The 25,934-nt window shown below is 44.0% G+C and overlaps 3 protein-coding genes across 5 annotated transcripts; 2 read left to right on the forward strand and 1 right to left on the reverse strand.

The window, feature by feature from the left end:
• Positions 1 to 136: 136 nt before the first annotated feature.
• On the forward strand, positions 137 to 4,816 carry LOC131137289 (uncharacterized). The gene is made up of 2 exons (XM_058085032.1): positions 137 to 266; positions 2,017 to 4,816. Exon 2 carries the CDS (start codon positions 2,031 to 2,033, stop codon positions 2,781 to 2,783), a length of 753 nt encoding a protein of 250 aa, XP_057941015.1. The 5' UTR covers positions 137 to 266; positions 2,017 to 2,030; the 3' UTR covers positions 2,784 to 4,816.
• A 4,816-nt stretch (positions 4,817 to 9,632) lies between these two features.
• LOC131137290 (sperm acrosome membrane-associated protein 4-like) lies at positions 9,633 to 17,855 on the forward strand. Its single transcript, XM_058085033.1, has 3 exons — positions 9,633 to 9,789; positions 14,548 to 14,715; positions 14,799 to 17,855. The coding sequence occupies exons 1-3, from the start codon at positions 9,735 to 9,737 to the stop codon at positions 15,020 to 15,022; spliced, it is 447 nt and encodes a 148-aa protein (XP_057941016.1). The 5' UTR covers positions 9,633 to 9,734; the 3' UTR covers positions 15,023 to 17,855.
• msh5 (mutS homolog 5) lies at positions 14,819 to 25,853 on the reverse strand. 3 transcript variants are annotated; one of them, XM_058085029.1, is made up of 25 exons: positions 25,685 to 25,853; positions 25,366 to 25,473; positions 25,170 to 25,293; positions 25,031 to 25,111; positions 24,322 to 24,375; positions 24,129 to 24,250; positions 23,908 to 24,017; positions 23,785 to 23,820; positions 23,628 to 23,710; positions 23,475 to 23,520; positions 22,585 to 22,723; positions 22,419 to 22,481; positions 22,196 to 22,324; positions 20,939 to 21,011; positions 20,754 to 20,863; positions 20,611 to 20,691; positions 19,234 to 19,321; positions 19,079 to 19,146; positions 18,820 to 18,938; positions 18,621 to 18,747; positions 18,334 to 18,483; positions 17,584 to 17,658; positions 15,815 to 15,961; positions 15,480 to 15,691; positions 14,819 to 15,410 (listed from the first exon to the last, which is right to left on the reverse strand). In XM_058085029.1, the coding sequence occupies exons 2-25, from the start codon at positions 25,447 to 25,449 to the stop codon at positions 15,293 to 15,295; spliced, it is 2,439 nt and encodes an 812-aa protein (XP_057941012.1). In that variant the 5' UTR covers positions 25,450 to 25,473; positions 25,685 to 25,853; the 3' UTR covers positions 14,819 to 15,292. The 3 variants fall into 3 exon arrangements, with proteins under 3 accessions (XP_057941012.1, XP_057941013.1, XP_057941014.1); XM_058085030.1 differs by having other exon boundaries at positions 25,366 to 25,469; positions 25,685 to 25,852; XM_058085031.1 differs by lacking the exons at positions 22,196 to 22,324; positions 22,419 to 22,481.
• Between the last annotated feature and the right edge of the window lie 81 nt (positions 25,854 to 25,934).

Genomic DNA, 25,934 nt, shown 5'->3' on the forward strand with positions numbered 1-25,934 from the left:
ACAACACTGTTACTTCCTACAATAAAAAAAGGTTTAGTATCAGTGGGATGACTGCGGCGGCACACTCTGCACACCAGCACACCAGGAGGATAAACGTCAGAGGAGGCGGTGGTGGAGTGTGAGTGGTGGTGGTGGTGGGGGGGACAAGGTGAAAGTCTCCCTTTGAGCATTACAAGCCAAAGATGACGAGGAGCGGATAAGTGGACGACTGAGCCAACTGATGCTTCCGGAGCGGGACGATGATTGGCGCTGAGGAGCAAAACAAGGCAAGTAAAACTACACTGCAGCACGGCTCTACCTTGATAAAAGCACTTTGTGCCCTTACACAACCCCCCCTCCTACCCCCCACCCCCTTACACACGTTCTGCTAAAGGATGAGTTGGGAACGACTGCAATGACAAAAGAGGTCAAAATCCTGGAAGACGCAAACGGGAAAACTGCGACACTCTTGTGTACTTTTTAAACAAGACAGAAAGCCGTGTGGATTTCTGCAATCAGCAGCAGGCGCTCTGGTAAGACCGAAGCAGTACTAGATAGCAACGTAAGTCCACAGAACTGTACACAAAATTATACTTTGTAGTAAACGAGGAGATGACGCTGAAATGTACGATATATATATATATTTTTTTTTTTTTGACAGCGTACTTCCTGCAGTGGCTATTGTGTAACATTACTGACACCTATTGACCAGCGTAGTCACGTCTTTGAGTGCATCTTCTACCTTATATTTGTATATGTTTATGCTAGTCAACAGTAGGCATTCATTTTTAACGCAGGGGTCAGCAACCCACGGCTCCAGAGCCGCATGTGGCTCTTCAGCCTCTTTGTTGTGGCTCCCTTCAAGTATTTAACAGTAAGTAAGTAAACATGTTTGTCAACAAATGTAAACAGTTTACATTTCGATATTTATGAACATTTATATTCTATATTAGCAAGATCTGAATCTGAATTTTATAAAATAAAATAAAATAAAATAAGAAAGGTTGCCGACCCCTTGGGTACTCGGCGAGGCTTGAAACGCTTCCCTATAAAAGCCGAAAGATAACACAAAATTTAAAAAAAAATGAGAGCGGAAAGTCATCGGTTGTGTCGTTTTTGCGTACGTCCGAAGTAACAAAAACAACACACAAACCAAGAATGAATCAATACATACATTTTTCATTAAATGTTAAATCAGGGGTCGGCAACCTTTCCTATCAATATTTTAATTTAATTGAATTTTTTTATTTTACCTCCTCGCTCACTAAAGGAAAATAGATCAATTTTTCATTAAACATTAAATCAGGGGTCGGCAACCTTTCCGATCAAAATTTAATTTAATTTAATTTAATTGTCATCGGTTGTGTGGTTTTTGCGTACGTCCGAAGTAACAAAAACAACACACAAACCAAGAATGAATTAATACATAATTTTTTCATGAAACATTAAATCAGGGGTCGGCAACCTTTCCTATCAATATTTTAATTTATTTTATTTTATTTTACCTCCTCGCTCACTAAAGGAAAATAGATCAATTTTTCATTAAACATTAAATCAGGGGTCGGCAACCTTTCCGATCAAAGTTTAATTTAATTTAATTGTCATCGGTTGTGTGGTTTTTGCGTACATCCGAAGTAACAAAACCAACACACAAACCAACAAACGGCGACCAAAATGATACCGCAGTAAAACAGCACCGCTCCCATTGGCTGCTTGTTGCTAGGCAGACTTGTATATATCATAGCTGTCCCCACAGGCCAATGTAAAGATGGTGTAAGGAAGGCGGAGTCTGACACGGCGTGGCACTAAAAGCCCAACCGTGCGGTCACCCAGGGTTCGGGTGCCTGGCTGTAAGTATGAGGATGCATTACGCGGCCCCACGGAGGACCGCCGTCTCATTAGGGCGGCCACATGTCCTATTAAAAGGCAGCTATTTCCTGTTGTTTGCACGCTCATGTGTCCGCCCCCCCCCCCCCACACACACACCCCCCCCCACACGCCCGCCTCCTCGCTAATGTGCCACACTTTGTCTCACAGTTGAAAGCCAAAGGATGACGGCCGCCAGCAGCCCCGTCAGTAGCCCCGCCTCCTCCCGCTCCTCACCCGCCTGCCTCCCGGCAGCGTGCCGCCTGAGAAGAGGCGGCGCTGCCCGAACCCGACTGCACCTGCGCTCGGCCCCGGGGGTGTGGCTCATGGTGGGCGTGGCCGTGGTGCTGGCGGGGATGAGCGTGGCCGTGGCGGGGTATGTGTCCGCCGTGCCCAAGCCCGTCGGGGGGCGCGTGGGCAGCCACGTGGAGAGGATGAAGCTGGCGGGGCCCGTGGTCATGGGCGTGGGACTCTTCATCTTCATCTGCGCCGCCACGCTGCTCTACGAGAACCGGGATCGGGAGGTCCACAGGTTGAAGTCCTCGGAGGACCTGGAGGACCTTAAAGGGGACCTCGGCTGGGATGACTCGCAAGACCGAGCCAGCTTCAGTAGTCAGGAACATTGGGAGGGGAGAGACGGGGACCAGGGGTGGTTCACACCACCCCTCTCCAACCAAGACTGGGCCCTATATCCCCTCCCTTTGTGTCTGGGGCGACACAACCACGAGGACAACGCAACATCTCAGCCGCCTCGCACCGAAACCGAGAACACAGCAGAGAGCGAGGGGAGGTCCACTCTCCTGGCCAGAGTTCTGCACCACCAGGAGCCAAGTCCCAGACTCTCGTCCTGCGACCTGCCGGTTCCTCACTCCTCCGCCTACGTGGATGGTGAGAACCGTAACACACGGACGGCGTCGGCACTCCTGCCGGAACCTTGAAGGAGAACTGGAAGATCCCATGAGGTGTTTGAATTGTAAATGTTCCAACACCTTAAAGAGGAGGTGCTCCTCAGGCTTCCAGACTGCCGGCCGACAACTTCACGCCTTGAGCCGATGCACTTCCACTTCCTCAAGGCGGGGGGGCGCTGATTTTTCTGACTTTCCAGTTTCCTGGGACGGAACCTAAATCCTCTCTCATACAGAGATTCCGCAAAATTGGTGTCATACATTCATTCATTCATTCCGAGGGTGGGGAAAGACAAAATAAGAAGCCAAAAAGTTACCACTTCCACACAAAATAGGAGGAGAACTCATTCATTCATTCATTTTCTACCGCTTATCATCACGAGGGTCGCGGGGGGTGCTGGAGCCTATCCCAGCTGTTTTCTTAGGGCGAGAGACGAGGTACACCCTGGACTGGTGGCCAGCCAATCACAGGGCACATATAGACAAACAACCATTCACACTCACATTCATACCTATGGACAATTTGGAGTGGCTAATTAACCTAGCATGTTTTTGGAATGTGGGAGGAAACCGGAGTACCCGGAGAAAACCCACGCATGCACGGGGAGAACATGCAAACTCCACACAGAGATGGCCGAGGGTGGAATTGAACCCTGGTCTCCTAGCTGTGAGGTCTGTGCGCTAACCACTCGACCGCCGTGCCGCCCTTGCGTCATACAGAGAAGCTAATATCCGTTTGCATGTCCACCCATCGACATGGCCGATGTGTACGATTCCCGTCACGCGGCGGACAGCTGCTTTCAACGCAGGATGGGGGGAAGTGAGTGTTGAACTTTGCACCCTCTTCCGCTGTCCCCTTTCACACATCCGCCGTCCTGAGAAGACGCCTGAGTCTTTCACACGTCTGTAACGTCGCAATTTCACACAGCCGTCATCCTGCCTCTACACCCCCACCCCCCCGTGTACGCTGGAACGCCGCATAATTTAGAATGTGGCGTCAGATCCCGTGTTGGAAAAATGGCGCATCAGAGCCGTAACAGGAGAGAGCAGGCATTTATTTGCCGGTGTTGCAATATTGTGTAATAATAATAATAATACGTAATACCGGGAGATGGTGCATTTATGTGTCTTTCAGAACCCAGTAAATTGGGGCACTGCTGTGTTTGTTGTTGCGTTTCATAAGACAAAATCTGTCTTCCAAAAAACGACTTCTTTGCTGTGATGATTGAAATACTTGTGAGGCATTTGATTATTGCATTGTGTGTTATAGCAGGTGTGTCCAAAGTGTGGCCTGAGGGCCGTTTTTACATTCTAAAAATAGTAAAAACTAAACAATAACACGGCCAAAATAATTGACAAAATTGTTAAAACCATACATTTACATTACGATATGTCATAATTACATCAAAAATAGCATCATGCTAGTAGCATAAAGTTGAAATATTGAAGAAAGATGTCAAAATATTATGAAAAACTAACAAAATCTTATCTTAACTAACAATATCTTATTTTACAAGACTAAATTTGTATTATTCCATCCATGTATTTTCAATACCGCTTATCCTCGCGGGTATGCTGGAGCCTATCCCAGCTGTTTTAGGGCGAGAGGCGGGGTACAGCCAATCACAGGGCACATATAGACAAACAACCATTCACACTCACATTCATACCTATGGACAATTTGGAGTCGCTAATGCTAACCTAGCATGTTTTTGGAATGTGGGAGGAAACCGGAGCACCCGGAGAAAACCCGAGGCCAAGTGGAGATTCGAACCCATGTCTCCCTAATTTCCTACATGTGACCTACATGCTAACCACTCATCCACCGTGCGGCCCAATTCATAATATTATGAGGACAAATACTGCCATAGCACTGAGTTGTTGTAATATTATGACAATCAAAACAAATAAAGTTGTAATTTTTGTAAAAAATGTGTTCAAATATGTGAATGGAGTCAAAATATTATGGGAATGAAGTCATCATATTACAAGAGAATATTAATTATTTTATTATTAATTAATTATTTAAGAAAAAAGTTGAGATATTTGGGTAAAAAACCTCAAAACAAAAACAGCATAAACTGTAAAAAAAGAGCTAAGTTCACATTAATAATAGGCTTTTTCACTTTTAGTTTTTAATTTTAGCTTAGCATACCTACATGTGTTGGTTTATGTGAGCCCCCTCACTGGAAAAAGTCTGGACGCCCCCATGTTAGAAACTTCACACCCCTGTTCCGGCTTTCCGGTACTCCCTTTCACACAGCCCCCGCCCTGCCTCTGTTACACCTCTGACGTGGGAGGAAACCGGAGTACCCGGAGAAAACCCACGCATGCACGGGGAGAACATGCAAACTTCACACAGAGATGGCCGACGGTGGGGAAAGACAAAATAAGAAGCCAAAAAGTTACCACTTCCACACAAAATAGGAGGAGAACTTCATTCATTCATTCTTTTTCTACCGCTGTGCCACCCCAGTGTATTATCCTCACGAGGGTCGCGGGGGTGGGTGCACCCTATTTTGCACCCTGGACAAAATAAGAAGCTAAAAAGTTACCACTTCCACACAAAATAGGAGGAGAACTTCATTCATTCATTCTTTTTCTATCGCTTTTTCCTCACGAGGGTCGCGGGGGTGCTGGAGCCTATCCCAGCTGTCTTCGGCCAAGAGGCGGGGTACACCCTGGACAAAATAAGAAGCCAAAAAGTTACCACTTCCACACAAAATAGGAGGAGAACTTCATTCATTCATTCTTTTTTACCGCTTATCCTCACGAGGGTCGCGGGGGGTGGGTGCTGGAGCCTATCCCAGCTGTCTTCGGCCAAGAGGCGGGGTACACCCTGGACAAAATAAGAAGCTAAAAAGTTACCACTTCCACACAAAATAGGAGGAGAACTTCATTCATTCATTCTTTTTCTACCGCTTATCCTCACGAGGGTCGCGGAGGGTGGGTGCTGGAGCCTATCCCAGCTGTCTTCGGCCAAGAGGCGGGGTACACCCTGGACAAAATAAGAAGCCAAAAAGTTACCACTTCCACACAAAATAGGAGGAGAACTTCATTCATTCATTCTTTTTCTATCGCTTTTTCCTCACGAGGGTCGCGGGGGTGCTGGAGCCTATCCCAGCTGTCTTCGGCCAAGAGGCGGGGTACACCCTGGACAAAATAAGAAGCCAAAAAGTTACCACTTCCACACAAAATAGGAGGAGAACTTCATTCATTCATTCTTTTTCTACCGCTTATCCTCACGAGTGTCGCGGGGGGTGGGTGCTGGAGCCTATCCCAGCTGTCTTCTTAAACTGATTTGATGTAGGATGGACTCTTCCAGGCGGGGGGGGGGGGGTCTGCTAACGCTCGCTCGGAGAGGCTCCGTTTTAAGAGGATGAGGCAGATTAGCTGCCAAATGAGCGCGTATCTTATCGCAGGCGTGGTATCATCTGGTCTTTATCGGAGGAAACGGTCTAAAGGAGAGACGGCACGTTAAGGCCACACTCCTCTCACTCCACACCTACTGCTCAGGCTATAAATACCAGCCGTGGCTTTTTGCATTCTTCTTTAAATTCACAATGTCAGCTGCTTCACCGTCTTTTTTTCCTCTTCTTTCCGTGCGGTCAGGAGAGGTGTTAAAGAATTTCAATTAGCGCTGGGACGGAAAAGAAGGATGGCATTTAAAAGAGAGGGGGGGGGGGATAAATTCCAAAGAGGCTATTGAGTTTTTCCCTGACGCAGCAGAAGTCAGCAAAGCTTGGCTCTCCCACCGTCTTGACCTTTTCATCCCGCCATCATCTCCATCATATACTTTATTCCAAAAGCTCCAGCAGGTGTGTCGCTTTTGGCTTCTTCCCATTGCTGCATAGGAGATGGCTTTTAATGGCGGCTTTAGGGCTTTTACACCGAGTGTGTTTTCTCACTGCTGAAGTGTACAGTCATTTGCATCTCTCCACCCCCCCCAACACGCAACCGAGGTCTTTTTGTGTGTGTGTGTGTGTGTGGGCAGGCTGTGTGGAGATGCTATGATTCTGCGGCAGCAGGAAGTTGGCGAAGGTGCGAGTGCATCTTGAAACAAGCTGCCAGCCTCCTTCACACGAGTTGCTCAGAAAGATGGCGCACGCACACACACACACGCGCACACGCACACACACAAGCAATCACATCTCATTCTCGGCGAGATATGTGTGAAACATTCAAGAAAGTGATCAGTTCACGCTACTTCAACCAGACAAATAATGTTGTTTTAAATATTTTATATACTATAAATAAATACTATTTTAAATATATATATATATATATATAAACAAATATATTATAATATACTAATATTATTAGTCAAAAATATGCATATTTTTTGGTCTAAATTCTGCATTTTCAATCATAAAAAATGTCCAAACTAAATAAAATACATAAAGGCATTGAGACGATGCATGTAGTATTCCACACTGGTCACTAGGTGTCAGTAATACACACAATCACCAGACTTATTATCTCACAACAGGCACAATAATAAAAACACTTCCTGTTCGCCCCCCACCCCCAGGCAACACATTTACAAGCACGAGTCTTATTTCTGTCTTAAATGGCTTATTTACTCTTATTACGTCTGCTACATTATATATAGTGTAGATGTAAAGGCGACCATATGGGTGTTAGTTCATGTCTGGGGGGGTGGGGGGTGGGGGGTGTAATGATGTTAGAACAGGATTTACAAGGTCGTAAACTGCTTTTCTGTGGTCTCAATAAACACACACCCTGGTCGCTATTTGAGGAAATATGGAATTATGGACATCACTGGTTTTTTTTTTTTGCATATACAGTCATGGAAAAAATGATATTCCTTTAGTTTATTGATCAATTTGAATGCCTTTTACAACCAAAAGGTACATTTATTTGGATGTATATAATTATGATAACAAAAATAGCTCATATGAGTTTATTTAGCAGCATCTGTGGTTTTATTGATTCATTCATTTTCTACCGCTTTTCCTCACAAGGGGTGCTGGAGCCAGCCAATCACAGGGCACATATAGACAAACAACCATTCACACTCACATTCATACCTATGGACAATTTGGAGTCGCTAATTAACCTAGCATGTTTTTGGAATGTGGGAGGAAACCGGAGTACCCGGAGAAAACCCCACGCATGCACGGGGAGAACATGCAAACTCCACACAGAGATGGCCGAGGGTGGAATTGAACCCTGCGTGCTAACCACTCAACCACTGTGCCACCCCAGTGTATTCATTCATTCATTTTTTTACCGCTTTTTCCTCACGAGGGTCGCGGGGGGTGCTGGAGCCTATCCCAGCTGTCTATGACCAGGCATGGACGATGAATGCGCTCACATGCATGCACAAATACTCCTGTGTGTGTGTGTGTGTGTGTGTGTGTGTGAGCCCATCTGTTCCCCTGGCGGTGCTCTGGTTAATCCCTGCATGAAGTCACAGGCCACCCCCCCCCCCCCCGTCCCCCTCCTCCTCCTCACTCAAAAACACTCAACTCAGCTCTTCTGTCCTCCTCTCCAGTCCACCTGTTTTTCTGTATTTCATCCCACCGCGGTGTCGTCATCCGGCACTTCCTGATGTCACCTCAGGGTCACGTGCGCCGTTGCTCTTGTTTTTTTTTTGTTTTTTTTTCCGAAGCGCCCTCCTGCTTCTCGTTCAGTCACGCACGTCTTGTCTGGATGATTCATGTCTCTGAAGCTCCACAAAGTTACAGTCTGGTTTAGTTGCTTTCAGAATGCTTGTCAATGTGGCGTTTTCATGGACTGGTGGCCAGCCAATCACAGGGCACATATAGACAAACAACCATTCACACTCACATTCATACCTATGGACAATTTGGAGTTGCTAATTAACCTAGCATGTTTTTGGAATGTGGGAGGAAACCGGAGTACCCGGAGAAAACCCACGCATGCACGGGGAGAACACGCAAACTCCTACTCTGCGCGCTAACCACTCGACCACCGTGCAGCCCGGCTTTCTTGACAATAACCCAAATGACTGAAGTTCTTACATGAATATCTATCAAAAGAATAAACTCGCATGAGCTATTTTTGTTGTCATTATTATATTTATAAACAAATAAAGCAACCTTTAGTTGTGCCAGGCATTCAAATGAACAAGAAACTGAAAAAACAAGGGTCTAAATCATTTTTTCCATGACCGCAGGCATACATTTTGTTGGATAATAACGTTTTCTTTTTGGATGAAATTGCCTTGTGTACTGTGAACATTTAACAGTGTTACCTGGGAGGATATTTAGTGTGAAATATTCATATCAACACTTTTGATAAAGTTTAGCGGCAGTCGAATACACTGACTGGACAATTTCAGTACCTTTATGCACTCAGCAACAAAAAAATAAAAAATAAAAAAAAAAACTGCTCTTGCTCTCTTATGTACTATTTGTGAGTGTGTGAGTGTGTGCGGTAGTTATATAATCCAAGCAATGCAGTTTTCATGCTGCATTGTGAATATAACTGAATCAAATCCTCACCTACGGAGTATACGTATGTGTATGTGTATGTGTGTGTGGTACCGTGTATCTAAGCAGACGGACAGTAGGATGTAAGCCTCTTATCCGAGCGCTGACTCAGGACACATGCAGTTTTCCTCTTCTGGAAGCCATGAACCGTAAGAGTGATGTTGCAGGCTGAAAATGTTCATTTCGATTCACCTGCGGAACAACAACGACAACAGTGCAAATGAGCTTCATATGTGCCATTCATACTGTACGACACGCTAACGAAACAGCTAATAAACCAAATCTGTGACACACTGAAGTAAACAAACTAAGCCGTTGCTTGTCGCCATTGTGTATCGTCTCTTGTTGCGATAGGCCGATGCTAATTTTCAGGTATACAGCGCTTAGTGATTAGTGCTGATCCTGAAAGCAGAGGCATGACTGACTAATCCAATTTGAAGTCCGCCCCCCTGCTCTCCTTTGCAGCCCTCATGGTGAACACAATAGGAAAAGTATCCCACTGACAATGAAGGGACTAACGTTTTGCCTTTTTGCTATCGTGATGCTCGTGTCGGCTCAAGGTAAGGGTCGGATTACTGATGTTCGGTCTACGGTTTTCTTGAGGTATACAGCCAAACCGCTTCACCGCAACCACCACGATATGTTAATGAACTGCTAAAACGACCAGTTACAGTTACTGGTTTATGTCTTGCGATTTGAAGCTTTTGATGACTTTGGACTCGACTCGAGTGGTTAGCATGTTGGCCACACAGTCAGGAGATCGGGAATATGTGGGTTTGAATCTACGCTTAAGCATCTCTGCGTGGAGTTTGCATGTTCTCAGCAAGACAACACATTTTCCCCACAGAATCTTCCATATCGAATGCATCTATTAACGTCCAATCAGGTTTAAGAAGAAAGATGCACAGGTTGCATCCTGAGTCCCGTCACACTGGTCTTATTTTATTTAAAGGGGACCGATTATGCTCATTTTCGGAGCTTTGTATTGGACTCCGACAAAAGCAGCTACACACGATGACTGCACAGGAAGCTTTCTAGATCTTCCAGATTCTGCACCTCTTTCTGCAGTACAGTAAACCTCGGATATATCGGACTCGGATATATCGGAAATTCGCTCACAACGGACAGATAAAAAAGAACCGATTTTTCTGTAATGCATTTCTAATAAAAATTCATTGCATATATCGGATTTTTTATAACGGATTTCGCCTATTTCGGACAAAATCTCCAGTCCCGTTCCAATGCATTTCCATTAAATTTCCCTCGCATATATCGGATGGCCGCATCGTGGCGCTCCAATTCGCCGAATGGTGACAGGCCGCTATACGACGTCATTTGCAGCGTTTGCAGCGTTGCCTGCGCGTCCAGGTACATTGGAAACATAGTCAAGGAAGTGCCTTTTTATAACGGATAAAATCCCATTTACGCATATACCGGATATAAATCCGATATATGCGTAAAACGGACATTTTCCGGTATACGCATATAACGGATTTCACTTATATCGGACAAAACCAGTGGGAACAATTGAATCCGATATATCCGAGGTTTACTGTATTTCAATTGACTTCCTGCTTCCCACTCAAACGGTCTCTCTAGGTACGCCCACTCCGCTGTGATCGGTCACACTCCCGACCGTTCCTGAGGATTTTTGGATCCGTAGGTCTTTGTTTGTCTGGATCACGTTGATGCCAGTAGAACCCGGTACTCTGTAAAACCGAGCGTGCAGAGTCATCCAAAATTTACTTCCAAAAGTGGCAACCTCATTATCTGACAATTTGGCATCGTTTAACACGAAAATACAACATTCATAGGTCCCCTTTCAAAATAAAACAATTCTAATGCATTCATTGTATTTGTCAGTGACTTGAGACTTGACTTGATCTTTCTGAATCATGACTTGCAAGTCTTGAAATGAGACTTGGGATCAAAGACTCGAGACTTTCCTGAGACTTGCAAAACACAGACTTTCTCCCAACTGCTTGCACCCATTCAAATGTCTATGACATTACACATTCAACGTGCCAAAGAAGTAACAGTATTGCAGTATCAATATTAAGCTTCCATTGAAGTCGCACTACAACTTTTGCAACATGTTAGGGTTAAAAGTGTCAAAACAATGAGCGTCTTGTTGTGTCTGCTGAGAGGACCTGAGCTTGCCACAGCTAACAGGATGAGGGCGGATGAAGAGTTCAGCTGAAACTCATCTTACGGGATCAAGCAGCCACTCTGCAAGTAAATGAGCTCTGAGGCTTTTTAGTCCATAAGTTGTTGTCGGTAGTTGTTCCTTAAAATAACAGCTTAAGAAGAACGAACAAAGCTACGTCGGTTTGTTGGATGAGGAATAGCATCTTTGTTACAGTCCTGGCAAGCCTGCAGCACATTAGTGGGCATTAGTCGCAAATATTTATTTACTACAAATGACAGCGATTGATTATCGATACGCTCTTGTTGTGTATCTTTTTTTATTATTATTATTAAAATACAGCCGCTATAAATGTCTTCCGCCAGCAAGTGTGGACTCACTTTGGCTTTTATAGCATTGGATTAGACAACACTGACTTTACCAGATGTCAGAAGTGCCTCGTGAAATAACCACTCACAGGCGGCAGGACTAAGCCACCTCGTTCATCACCACGCTCGCGGAGAAAACTGTGCCCAGAAAGACAAATTAGGACTTTTCTGTTCAAATGCTAAATCAGTGCTAGTCAATTTTTTTCTGTTGTTCATGGTCATTAAAAAATAAATAAATAAATAAATAAGGTGTGTATGATATTTTTCTTTCAAAATACATTAATGCTAAGAATCTGGTGTGATAATTTGTCATTTTCCCATCTGGCAACACTACCCGTGTAGCCATCTGCGTGTCATCTCTCACCGTTCATGCGACAGAATAAGTCATGGCATGTTTGGTAATGTGGTTTGTGTTACCGGTGGACCGGCCAGGGCATCTCTGATAAATGTTACGACTGCTGAGTTTTATCACACACATAAAGTGCATTCGTTGGCTGTGCTTCATTATCTCATAACAATGTCTCTGTCAGCCAACAAGAACATCAACAAGTCAAAGACAACCCAGCACATTAGCGTAAAGTACATAAGAAGTAATACGTAATAGACACATGATCACCCCCCACCCTCCTACTAGCTTCATGTTGCCGTTCCACTACAATGTTGGATTAGCATTTGCATTAAAAAACTAACGGTTGTAATTATTAGATTATATTCAGGCAACATAACCCTCCCCTTTTCTCTTCAATTGCCATTGTTCACTTAGGACACAAGCCAGGTTTAAGCGCTAAATATGCCTCCCACAACTATTGAGTACATGTAAAGTACATAATGTACAGGTACTCACCACTAATGACAGATGATCCAGGAACTGATGGAATCGGAGTCACGGTGCATTCGAGGTCCGCTGAACAAAGTGAGGAATCTCAATGCTTGACAAAAAAATATTATCATGTATGAAATAGCATGTCTCACTTTACAATACGTACACAAAAATACAGTAACTCAGGAACTAATGAAGAGCTCATGGCTAAGGCACATCAATATAGGCACATGAATTTAGAGTAGTTACTGAGGAACTAAGGCACATAAATTTAGATTAGTTACTGAGGACCTAAGGCATGTGAATTTAGAGTAGTTACTAAGGAGCTAATAAGTAGTTGCTGAGGAACTAAGGCATGCAAATTTAGAGTAGTTACTGAGGAACTAATAAGAAGTTACTGAGGTACTCGGCCACATGAATTTAGAGTAGTTACTGAGGAACTAATAAGAAGTTACTGAGGTACTCGCCACATGAATTTAGAGTAGTTACTGAGGAACGATGGCGCATTACTTTAGAGTATTTACTGAGGAACTAATAAGTAGTTACCGAGGAACGAAGGCGAATTAATTTAGATTAGTTACTGAGGAACTAATAAGTAGTTACTGAGGAACGAAGGCGCATTAATTTAGAGTAGTAACTGAGGAACTAATAAGTAGTTACTGAGGAACGAAGGTGCATTAATTTAGAGTAGTTACTGAGGAACTAATAAGTAGTTACTGAGGAACTAATAAGAAGTTACTGAGGTACTTGGGCACATGAATTTAGAGTAGTTACTGAGGAACTAATAAGTAGTTACTGAGGAACAAAGGTGCATTAATTTAGAGTAGTTACTGAGGAACTAATGAAAAACTAATGATTATTCTGTAACTGTTATAAAAAACATACAAATAAAGCCTCCTTTCCTCTAATAAATGCTGGTTCTCTTCTGCAGTTCTTAAATAAACGTTGCTGAAGAGTACTTAACAATTGTAGGGGAAAAACCCTCCATTTTTCAATTTAGCTGCTGCTTTGATGTCTTCCTCTTTCTCACCCTTTCTCTCCGTCACACACACACTGCCAACACATGACCAATTGTGAGGGAAGTCGTCTTGTTTGGATTCTTGGGAGTAGATGCACGACAGCACATCTATTATATCTATTATACTGCACATCCTTGGAGGGTTAAGGCTTTGTTGTACACGATGCCAACTCTTTTCTGTTTTGTCCCCGCCATCTGTCTGCTTATTAAAACAGGATGCTGCCCTAAGACCCAGAAGCCATCCCCGAACAACACAAATCACCCAAACAAATTCCAGACCGCTGGAGAATAAACAAAGCATCTCTTGAGATGCTGGAGCGCTCAACACAATGAAGCTCCTTCACAACGTTTAGGACACCTCTTCACATTAGCGAGGAAGCTGTACACCACACACGTTTATTCCATCTTCTCAAGGGCAACACGAGAGAAACGAAACTTGCATATCATTTAGAGTAGTCGACGTACAGCTTGAATAGCAGTACATAGACTAGAATAGCATCCTCATAACGAGCATGTCCTTGGTGTCACTATTTATCACCATTGTTATCTAGCGCCGCCTTAATCCTCTTAGACATGGAATTTACCAAAGCTGCACAGCTTCTTTCTGGAATCCTCTTCCACTCCTCCATGATGACATCACCGGTGATTGTTAGACTCTTTGTGCTACTCCAGTGTCTGCTTGACGATGCTCCACAGGTACTCTGTTAGGTTCAGACTGGAGGAAACCTACCATAAGCACTCAATTCCATCACTTGTGCTGATCTTGGTACTTTATGTTGCCAGATAGAGCGTATAACTGTTTCATTTCTATCACATTGGAGCTTGAGAAGATGGACTGTAATACAAACGGTGGCTGATTCGTGTAGGCGTGTACTCACTTTTGTGATGCTAGTCATTGGGTGAGCTTGCACAATCGTTCTTGTGAGGTTTGTGAAGAGTACGTCAACAGTACCTGTGTGGGCGCAGGTGAGGAAGAGGAGCCTCTGGAGCAGATGATGAACGCAGAAGGACTTGAGGAAGAGGAGGAGCTTCTGCAGTGCTTTCGTTGCGACCTGGGTTTCTGGGACGCATGCTACACGACAGAAACCGACTGCAACCCCGGGGAGCGTTGCTTCACCGGTCACGGGAAGGCAGGTACGTTGCCTATTGGTACGTGTTGTGTTGTGTTAAAAAAGATGGTCATGTTTTATAACACCCCCCCCCCCCCCCCCACTCAGCTGACGTCCTGGATGTCAAGACGTTGGGCTGCGTGAAAGCAGAGGAGTGCGACGTGGAGACCACCGTGGAGCTCTTCTCCAACAACACCATCTTTGTCATGACCAAACGCTGCTGCGACGCCTCCTTCTGCAACGCGGCGTTCAGACTTCGGGCCGACACGCTTTTCTGCATCACTGTCGCGTTCGTGATGTCCTGGCACTTTGCAGGGGCCTCCGCACACTGAGAGAAGCCAATGTTTATTCACTGTGTGCCGCCAATATACGAAAAAAAGGGACTACACCCACATGGTGAAGGTGACAATTTACCAGTTGCACAGGCTTGAAAAAAAAACATCCGACAAGTTTGCAGAACACAATTTAGCGTACAATCCATTCATATAACAGGATAACACATGAAAGTATATTTAACAGCTTGTTTTTAGATGAAGAAAAGCATCAGAATTCTTTGCTAGTATTCGGAACCTTATTTGGAACCTGCGTTCCAGCAGCACAGGTCAGTTGTTCGGCAGCTGTCCAGCAGAGGGCAGAACCTCCTCCTTCATAAAGCTCTGCAAATCCACGTTTTCGTCTTCCAGATCCAGGCTCATAAATCTATCCACCACAGTCCTGCACCTGAATCGGCAGCAGAAACATACCCCGGCATGTCCAACACACACGACTAAACAAGAGAGTCACACAAACCTGTTGGCCTGCTCATCCGATGACGCGCTGTCAACACGTTTGATGGGTCTTCCTGTCCTGTAGAGCTCAGACACCTCCACGCCTCTCTGTACGAGATTGGCAGGCAGGCCGGCTAATCTGGCCACGTTGGCCGCGTAGCTACACTGGCAGATGCCTTCCTTCAGTTGGTACAGAAACACCAAATCATCCCCGTCCGTTTCCGTCTCGAGAGTCTGAAACACAAGCAGAGTCTTCACGAGTTCCGACAAGCTCTCCGGCACGCTATTTCGGTCTTCCTGCGCTCACACGCTGCAGGCTGGAGGTTTAAATATTGCAGTGAGAGCATCTGCTAGTACCAGAAGAGACAGCAGGCCGGACGTGGGTAAAAGGCCCAGCTGCAGCAAACTGTGGAAGTTGGTGGCCAGCAGGACATGAGGAACATCTGCAGGAGCTTTTCTCAGCCAGTGAGAGATGGTGGCTGCCAGCAAGGACAAGCCATCCACCTGTAAGGAGGCACAGGCGAAATGAAGAGGAACATTTCTAATTTAAAAGTTCAAAAAATCAAACAGCCTTGACGTTGAGCACAAATGACACGACTCAAATGCACAGAAGTAGATCACAGATAAAAATGGGCATTTTATGTTGTTGACAAAATCAATCATCTTAGCGCTGACATGTGATGTCATCTATTTATCTATGACTTTCTAGGACAGGGGGTGTCCAAAGTGCGGCCTGGCTGTGGCACGTTGTACAGTAAACCTCGGATATATCGGATTCAATTGTTCCCACTGGTTTTGTCCGATATAAGCGAAATCCGTTATATGCGTATACCGGTAAATGTCCGTTTTACGCATATATCGGATTTATATCCGGTATATGCGTAAATCAGATTTTATCCGTTCTAAAAAGGCACTTCCTTGACTATGTTTCCAATGTACCTGGACGCGCAGGCAACGCTGCAAACGCTGCAAATGACGTCGTATAGCGGCCTGTCACCATTCGGCGAATCGGAGCGCCACGATGCGGCCATCCGATATATGCGAGGGAAATTTCATGGAAATGCATTGGAACGGGACTGGAGATTTTGTCCGAAATAGGCGAAATCCGTTATAAAAAATCCGATATATGCAATGAATTTTTATTGGAAATGCATTACAGAAAAATCGGTTCTTTTTTATCTGTCCGTTGTGAGCGAATTTCCGATATATCCGAGTCCGATATATCCGAGGTTTACTGTACAAGTAAAACAGCAAAAATGGGAACAATAGAGCAAAAAGTCAAAAATGCAAAGAAAAAAGATGATCTGCTATTAATAATGAATAACCCAAAGCTTTGAGTTTAAATATGCTATATGTAAACATGTTTTAGCCTTTTAATAAAATATATATATCATAATTTGACAATGTTTTAATCTAATTATGGCCATTCATCTTATTATTACGGCTATTTTGCAGGATCTCTGTGTGAAAGGGGCTACAGTTATGCTTTGTAAGACAACATATCCGATAAAAAAAATAAATGTTGTCTCCTAGATGGTTAGTGCAGCCGTGACTTTGCTGGTAATAAAGCATCTCATCTTTTGTGTTGCCTCTGAGGCAGAAAACAAAACCTGCCTCCTGCTGGTGTTATTGCAGATACTTAAAAAGAATACTAGTGCAGTGAACACGTCAAATAGAAGCTTATGAATATGTTCACAATGTGTGAAACTGTATTTTATGGAAATACGATTATAAATAATTCATGCTTGAAGATTTTTTCAGTACCTGCCGTCTCTTTGCAGTAAGGCATTCATTACAAGGGAGGACTTTACTTGTGCTATTACATTTCTTATTATAATAAATATTTAATATTTTTCCACTATAATGATTAATCATGGCGGAAAATACAATTAGCATATTTGTATGCATGTTTTTTTGACTAACAATATGTTGTAGGCCACCATGAAACAGCGTGATTTATTAGTTAATATATATGGAAATAACACAATAAGAGTGACATGGCTAAATTCAAAGGGCAATTATATTATGAAACATTTCCCACCAAGCGGCTGCATGACACGCTTTAAATTGGTAAATGTTAACTGGGACCGCCTAATGTTAATAAGTGTGTGTTTAATACTCCTTACAGTGTTTGTCCCTTTTCCAAATTCATCGATGAGGACTAATGAGTTGCCGGTGCCTCTGTTCAGTATTTGGGACATCTGGAAAATGGAGGGAAAAAAGATAATTATATTGGGTAAACATGTGTGTTTGTGAAAATGTCCTGACGATGGAAAGAGTGAAGTACACCTGGATGACAATTAGAATGACATTTCATCTATTTTATGTTATTTTGTATTTCCACATCCTGACACAGACGTACAGTAAACCTCGGATATATCGGACTCGGATATATCGGAAATTCGCTCACAACAGACAGATAAAAAAGAACCGATTTTTCTGTAATGCATTTCCAATAAAAATTCATTGCATATATCGGATTTTTTATAACGGATTTCGCCTATTTCGGACAAAATCTCCAGTCCCGTTCCAATGCATTTCCATTAAATTTCCCTCGCATATATCGGATGGCCGCATCGTGGCGCTCCGATTCGCTGAATCGTGACAGGCCGCTATACGACGTCATTTGCAGCGTTTGCAGCGTTGCCTGCGCGTCCAGGTACATTGGAAACATAGTCAAGGAAGTGCCTTTTTATAACGGATAAAATCCCATTTACGCATATACCGGATATAAATCCGATATATGCGTAAAACGGACATTTTCCGGTATACACATATAACGGATTTCGCTTATATCGGACAAAACCAGTGGGAACAATTGAATCCGATATATCCGAGGTTTACTGTATCACGACAGTGTGTGCGTGTTCATCTACCTGGTTCAGGTCTACCATGAAGGTGCTGAGGCCTACAGACACAGACTCTCTGCCCTGCAAGCAGGTAAATATTCCGTCGACCAGGCCGATCTCCGCCTCCTTTGCCGGCACGTCGGAGCCAATGAGAGCCATGAACACAATCAGACCCACCTAGCAAACCCATTGACAAAAAAGTGGTTGGAAAAAAATAAAAAAGACGGAATTAGCAGCGACTCAGAAGTACAAATGGTGGACCCAAGGGGAAGCTTGGGAGATCAACCAGTACAGAGGCGTACTCCGCCTCTCACCTGCTTGAGGTAGATGCTCTTCCCGCACGAGTTGGGTCCAGTAATGATTTTGACTCTGCCCTGCGACTCACAGCTCTCAAACGGGTTGGCCACAAAAACAGGAGAACACAGCTCCAGCAGCGGGTGTCTGGAAGCGGTGCTTCATTTAATAAGCCTCTTTTTTAAAAATATATATTTCATTTGTATGACAAGTGCCCACCTGCCCTGAGTGATGGATATCTTCCGTTGGTTGACTAGCTTGGGTGAAGTGTAGCCGTACTCCTGGGAGGCTTTGCTCAACGCCATGAGACAGTCCAGCTCAGCGGTCAAATTCAGAACCTTCAAGGAAGGAAGGAACGGATTCGTACTTAAAATAATGCAACCTAAATGTAACAGTTGTATATGCCTGGACTGCATCATACTGCTTTTCTGCTGTATTAGATTGTGAAAGTGTACCTAATGCTGTGATATTAGATGACCTTATAAAGGGCGGCGCTCCTTTCCAGTATGGCGTCCTGCAGCTGACTCATGACTGTCATCTCCATGTCTGGAGGATACAAGCTAATATTTAATACCAGGAGCACATATTTATATTTTTATTTGTTTTGTAAATACAAGATACAGTGTCAAGAACCTCTAATGTCGCAGTGCAAATCCCCCAGCAGCACGTCAAGCTCCTTCGTCCTCTGGCTGCGGTAGTGGAGTCGATCTTCTGATAGAAACTGGCCTCGCCACAAACAAACAAACAAACACACACACCGATGAGCATAAGTCAAAACAGAACGGCAACAAACTCTTACGCTGATTAAAAAGAGCTCTTACAGGAGGCCTAAACATTTTTCACAAGTAAAATCAATCAGCGCTGACCGTGGTATCGATATTTTGGACGCGGACATTATCTGAGCTATTAAGATCATTAAGATCACGCATCCAGCAACGTGCGGCTGATATGCTGAGATCTTGGGAACATCCCCAGAAGAATTGCTAACCATTAGGGTTGGGCACAATAAATGGATTTGTGGATTCACTGTGGGGAATTGATTACCACAAAATGCTCTAATTATAGCAGTATTAATTATTTAGTTGGGGATAATAAATAAGAGGCTGTTACTTCCTAAATGAGAAAACTCATTAAACGCAAATGATTTCTTTACATGTATAATGATTGGTGATTTTTTTAATCAAGTATACTGCAGAACACAACGGCAACAGAACCAATGTTGTCATACTGATAACGAGTGGTTAGTGACCTCACAGCTCGGAAACCAGGGTTCAATTCCACCCTCGGCCATCTCTGTGTGGAGTTTGCATGTTCTCCCCGTGCATGCGTGGGTTTTCTCCGGGTACTCCGGTTTCCTCCCACATTCCAAAAACATGCTAGGTTAATTGGCCACTCCAAATTGTCCATAGGTATGAATGTGAGTGTGAATGGTTGTTTGTCTATATGTGCCCTGTGATTGGCTGGCTAGGCTCCAGCACCCCCGCGACCCTGGTGAGGAAAAGCGGTAGAAAATGAATGAATGAACTGAGTAGTGCAACCAACATTTGAAGACAAAGCTAGCTTTTGAGCTATTTTAAGCCTATAAATGTAGTTAGAATGTTGTGTTAAAACATGCCAAAGTGAGCGCTGAAAGAAGTTTAAAACTGCCACTTTGTGATGTCACAGAGGGGCGGACTTCCTGATATGGATCATAGCGAGAAAGCACTTTGGGCGTGTGACCAATCACAGCGGAGTGGGCAAGCCCGGAGGCGGGCCGTGGTTGAAATAAATTAGAACCGCTTTGACAGGAAGCACAAATCAAAAGGAAATACAGCTGGAATAGGTGCAGATTCTGCGGGTTATTGTGTGTAGCTGCTCTATAGGAGCCCACAACTCAATACAAAAGGAGCGAAAATGAGCACAATAGGTCCCCTTTAAGGTTATCATGCCCTGCAGCTGGCGGAGGTGCCGTTGACTCAGCAATGAAAACCACGCTGGAGGTCATGTCAAATGTGAAGATAATGGACCCACCATGAAATCAAGCCCCACTAACTCAAAGTCTTCTTTCTCGACCATGGTAGGCAGACGAGGGATGGAGAGCAAGAATCCAATCTGGTGAGAGAGTCACATATAAATATGAGTACGTTCATGTCTATATTTTTATATTGACACACCAGCGGGATGTAGATGACGCAGCAGGAGGGTATGTTGGCATCCAGGTGTTCCAGCTCTCTTCTGGCAACATCGGTCAGGAAGTCGGACAAGCCCGCCATCTGCCTTTTCTCTAAGAGATAAAAGAATAGAGATAAGACACGGTCTCATTCGAGCGCCACCCCCCCCCCCCACTCTCGTCACTCACTTTCATCAACTGCGGGATCCACATTTGGTTTGATGGTGAAACGGTTCTCGGCTACACTGGTTTCAAAATCCACCTGCAGTTAAACAACAAATATGAGATTTCGGGCGGCACGGCGGTCTAGTGGTTAGCACGCAGACCTCACAGCTAGGAGACCGGGGTTCAATTCCACCCTCGGCCATCTCTGTGTGGAGTTTGCATGTTCTCCCCATGCATGCGTGGGTTTTCTCCGGGTACTCCGGTTTCCTCCCCACATTCCAAAAACATGCTAGGTTAATTGGCGACTCCCAATTGTCCATAGGTATGAATGTGAGTGTGAATGGTTGTTTGTCTATATGTGCCCTGTGATTGGCTGGCCACCAGTCCAGGGTGTACCCCGCCTCACGCCCCCAAAGTGAGCTGGGATTGGCTCCAGCACCCCCGTAACCCTCGTGAGGATAAGTGGTAGAAAATTAATGAATAAATGAGTTTTCCTCCTATTTGGTGTGGAAGTGGTAACTTTTTGGCTTCTTATTTTGTCTTTCCCCACCATCGGTCAACTCTGTGTGGAGTTTGCATGTTCTCCCCGTGCATGCATGGGTTTTCTCCGGGTACTCCGGTTTCCTCCCACATTCCAAAAACATGCTAGGTTAATTAGCGACTCCAAATTGTCCATAGGTATGAATGTGAGTGTGAATGGTTGTTTGTCTATATGTGCCCTGTGATTGGCTGGCCACCAGTCCAGGGTGTACCCCGCCTCACGCCCCCAAAATGAGCTGGGATAGGCTCCAGCACCCCCGCAACCCTCGTGAGGATAAGTGGTAGAAAATGAATGAATGAATGAATTTTCCTCCTATTTTGTGTGAAAGTGGTAACTTTCTGGCTTCTTATTTTGTCTTTCCCCACCTTCGGTCATCTTTGTGTGGAGTTTGCATGTTCTCATATTTGGAAGCAAATATGAGACCTTCACTTCCTCCTCCTCTCAAGTCTTCCATAGCAGCCATTGACAGGTCTGAATCCAATAGTCTAAAATTATATTTTTAAAATAAAAACTGAATAAATTCAAACATGCTAGGTTAATTGTCCACTCCAAATTGTCCATAGGTAGGAATGTGAGTGTGAATGGTTGTTTGTCTATATGTGCCCTGTGATTGGCTGGCCACCAGTCCAAGGTGTACCCCGCCTCAAACCCGAAGACAGCTGGGATAGGCTCCAGCACCCCCGCGACCCTTGTGAGGAAAAGCGGTAGAAAATGAATGGATATGAGATTTCATCTGGTACCACACGGCTGATGAGAGAGGCGATGTGGTGGAGGTCATCAGAGAAGCCTTCGCTGATGTCCCGGAAAAGATGAACGGACTGAGGCAGGTGACGCACAGTATCTCTGATACACACGGCACTGAACACGGTCTAAAAAAAAAAAAAAAAAAAACCACACCAAGCCTCCCCTCACACAGTAAAACAACATACTGTAGATAAGTCGTTGCCTGCATGGTGATTTAACCTTGTAGAGATTCTGCCAGTCTGTTACTTTGGTGTGTGAGAGAGACATCCTGTGTAGAAGTGTCTGCAACACACACAATCCGACGTTTACGCCGCGGTAAACAATCACAGATGTAGTTTTGAAAAAAAAAACAAAACAAAAAAACAGGTCGGTTGGTCGTAATTACTGGGATGTTTCTGATGTTGCGTAGCGACGACTGCAGGGTGCTCAGGGAGTCTGAGTTCCGAGGCGATGCGAAGAAGCGGATAACTTCCTGTCTCCTGCGTAGCACGGCGAGGTCCACGGTGGGACGCAGGAACCACTGACTGGTGCAGACAGGGACATTGCTCATAGTGAATAGTGACAGCAACATATTGAGTTTAGATTGCGTCCCTGTATACTTTACATCAGGGGTCTCAAACACGCGGCCCGCGGGCCAAATGTGGCCCGCAGGACACTAGTTTGAGGCCCCCGCCTTGATATGAAAGTTTAATGTTAGTGCGGCCCGCGCAAGTTTGATATGGATGCTGTATGGTATCATGTACCCAGAAAAAAATTATTACGTTTGATTAACGTTCATGTTAAAGGTTAAATAACTGTTAATAGTTATCCTCCCTATCTGTGTGGAAGTGGTCAGGCAAATTATTTTTTTCAGATTATAATTAAAGCATTAGTAGAGCCCTGTAGACATGACAAAACACGACTATAGTCACATTTATACTCTTTTTTATTTACAACATATTGCGCAACTGCAGGGTCTTGAGACACATGCTAACTCGCAAACTAGAGAGCTGGCGACCTAAACGGTAGCCTTCAGGTTATTTCCTTTAAACTTAAATAGCCAAAAACTACCACTTCCACACCGATAGGGAGGATAACTATTAACAGTTATTTAACCTTTAACATGAATCAAACGTAATAATTTTTTCTGGGTACATGATACCATACAGCATCCATATCAAACTTGCGCGGGCCGCACTAACATTAAACTTTCATATCAAGGCGGGGGCCTCAAACTAGTGGCCCGCGGGCCGCGTGTTTGGGAACCCTGGTGTAGAGCCTATCAGAGTTACTCACCGTAACAGTCTGGAGCCAAACCTGCACCTGCAGCAGTTCAGTATCCCTGAAACACAGCGTAATGAAAAAGCGCCGATACAGTGTATGTGCGTTGATATCTGTTGATGTCTGTTCATCTGGAGAAGATTGTGTGGTGCTTCTTCGTCAACATACCATAAAGACTGAAGCCTTCTTTTTCACCCGAATGAAGCTTGTACACTGACGGGTGGAGCTCTGATTTAAAGATCTGCAGGACACTGGTGCAAATGTAATGACCCGTCAACCAGCCTGACATACAGTATATACTGTATACATATAGTGTATCACTCACCTGTATGTGTCTTTGTTAATGTGAACGACACCCTTACTGGGTTGGGGAACAAAAAAAGTCATTTGCAAAATGCTAATTTGGAAAATGACAAAATATTAATCCGTTTATTGATGTGCGTCTTACAGTGTGTAGGCACGGAAATGCAGGATAGGAACGCCGACACTGCTGTCTTCCAGCTCAACTCCCACTCTCCTCCTGTCCAGACATTTTAAAAGAGCTCCAACTGCCCTCAGCTAGCCCCCCAACCCCATCACACACACACACACAAAACACACACAAACACATACACAGGCTATAAAACTGGTACTTCATGAGCTGGAATGTGGTATCAACAGCTGGCTCACCATGAGGGGGAAGTCAAATGAGATACAGGAGGAGAGGTAGGCCAACTTCTCTTGCTCTGAGATGGAGGCAGGCAGGAAAGGCAGATGGGCCAAAAGCAACCTCTGCTTACCGAGTTCCAGACCTACCGCATTCAAATTCAAAATGTAAAGATTGGAAACAAGACATAGCGAAAAATAGCGAGTGTTTGTTTACCAAAGTCAACATATGGATAGGTAACCACTTCTGGTTTGTAGTCTGGGTTTGACCCTGAAAGGAATTTGACACACAAAAAAAAGCAACAAAAAATATACCGGTAGTTAATGCTAAAAATGTTTTCAATGGTACAATCATTCAAAACCTTGTAAATCAGCGCCCAACAGCTAGCAAAACAGTTTTTTTTTTTATCCCATATCACTCACTAACTGTTAACGTCACACTCTACTTATGTCATATCATCGCCTTGACCCAGAAAAAAAGCTTGTCTCATGTCCGAAACACAACAAAACAACTCCTCTGGCACATTTTAACTCCCTTTTCTATTCCCAAACTTCATTATCCTTCAGAGACACAAAAAAGTAAAAGTTGATTCCCTGTTAAATAATAAATTGAGTGACAAAAATATGTCACAGTATTTTTTTTGAATGCAGTATTTAGTGCCAACTGAATCGTCATTTTTTTTCTATTACTTTGATGAGTAAAACATACATTTTTAAACAGAAATATATAAACAATTGATGTATTTATACAGTACAATCTCACTGGACTGATCCCAACAAAGCCCAGAATGATATTCTTGTTGCATTGGAAATAGAGCTGTAAAACACTTACATTACTATACACATTATGTATTTGTTTTATAGTATTAATATTTGCCATACAGTGTACATAAACTGCATTGATGGGTCTATTCCCATGAACTCACCAAGTTGTTGCAGGAAGCGGGTCATGCAGCGCTCCTGCTTTGCGCTGGTGATAATCACTTGGGGACTAATCTCCTGAATGACTAAACGATGAGGACAAAATATGAATATATGAATATGCTCCACTGGTGCAATGCATACTTCTCGCCAGCAGGTGGAGCTCGTGGTTGTCTGGAGTATCCATCATGTAGTTAATGGAGGCGTCTTTGCAGTCATAGAAGCAGAGGCCCACTTGATCGTGTTGTGCCAAAACGCTCAATAAAATCTAGGAACAAACATATACAGCGTATGTATAGCGTTGAGTGCCATTATGTTATCTTTTTACAGTGAAGCAAACCTCGGACGAGCCCTCCTCTTCTTCGGTGGAAGCAAATATGAGACCTTCACTTCCTCCTCCTCTCAAGTCTTCCATAGCAGCCATTGACAAGTCTGAATCCAATACTGTCTAAAATTATATTTAAAAAATAAAAACTCGCTCAAACATGATATATATGAATATAATAACAATAATAATGTATATAATTATGTGACGTTTTCATTGCACCTGTGGCTAGCAGTCCGAAACAGACAGCTGCTAATTAGCTACAAGAAGCTACAACTTTGCTTCGTTAAAAACACATTTAGGAAGAAATTAATTCATGTTAGATAACACTTACATTGTTAGCTCTCTGATAAATGTCAGCGAGCAGTAATTAACGGTGGAAATAACGTGAGGGAATCCGGGTTTTATCGACTGCTGTGTAGCATTAGCCGTATGCTAACGTTCAATGGCGGCGGAGGGAAAAGACACGCTGCTTTTACGACACTTCACTCCGTTGTCATAGCAACGGAGTGCCATCCGGCTCAGCGCTCAAGTCACCCATAGAAATATATACATTTTTGAATTTCTAAACCACAAAGAATTGA

The sequence above is a fragment of the Doryrhamphus excisus genome, chromosome 10, assembly GCF_030265055.1.
Source record: "Doryrhamphus excisus isolate RoL2022-K1 chromosome 10, RoL_Dexc_1.0, whole genome shotgun sequence".
In the NCBI taxonomy this organism is placed as follows: Eukaryota; Metazoa; Chordata; class Actinopteri; order Syngnathiformes; family Syngnathidae; genus Doryrhamphus; species Doryrhamphus excisus.

What these genes read in the sequence shown, in the direction of transcription:
- LOC131137289 (XM_058085032.1), top strand. Translation starts at nt 2,031, where the DNA reads ATGACGGCCGCCAGCAGCCCCGTCAGTAGCCCCGCCTCCTCCCGCTCC.
- LOC131137290 (XM_058085033.1), top strand. Translation starts at nt 9,735, where the DNA reads ATGAAGGGACTAACGTTTTGCCTTTTTGCTATCGTGATGCTCGTGTCG. An exon ending in GATGCTCGTGTCGGCTCAAG is followed by an intron (nt 9,790 to 14,547) that starts GTAAGGGTCGGA and finishes GTGTGGGCGCAG; the next exon opens with GTGAGGAAGAGGAGCCTCTG. An exon ending in CACCGGTCACGGGAAGGCAG is followed by an intron (nt 14,716 to 14,798) that starts GTACGTTGCCTA and finishes CCCCCCACTCAG; the next exon opens with CTGACGTCCTGGATGTCAAG.
- msh5 (XM_058085029.1), bottom strand. Translation starts at nt 25,449, where the DNA reads ATGGCTGCTATGGAAGACTTGAGAGGAGGAGGAAGTGAAGGTCTCATA. An exon ending in AAGAGGAGGGCTCGTCCGAG is followed by an intron (nt 25,294 to 25,365) that starts GTTTGCTTCACT and finishes GTTTGTTCCTAG; the next exon opens with ATTTTATTGAGCGTTTTGGC. An exon ending in CCGGCCTGCTGTCTCTTCTG is followed by an intron (nt 15,692 to 15,814) that starts GTACTAGCAGAT and finishes CTTGTGTTTCAG; the next exon opens with ACTCTCGAGACGGAAACGGA.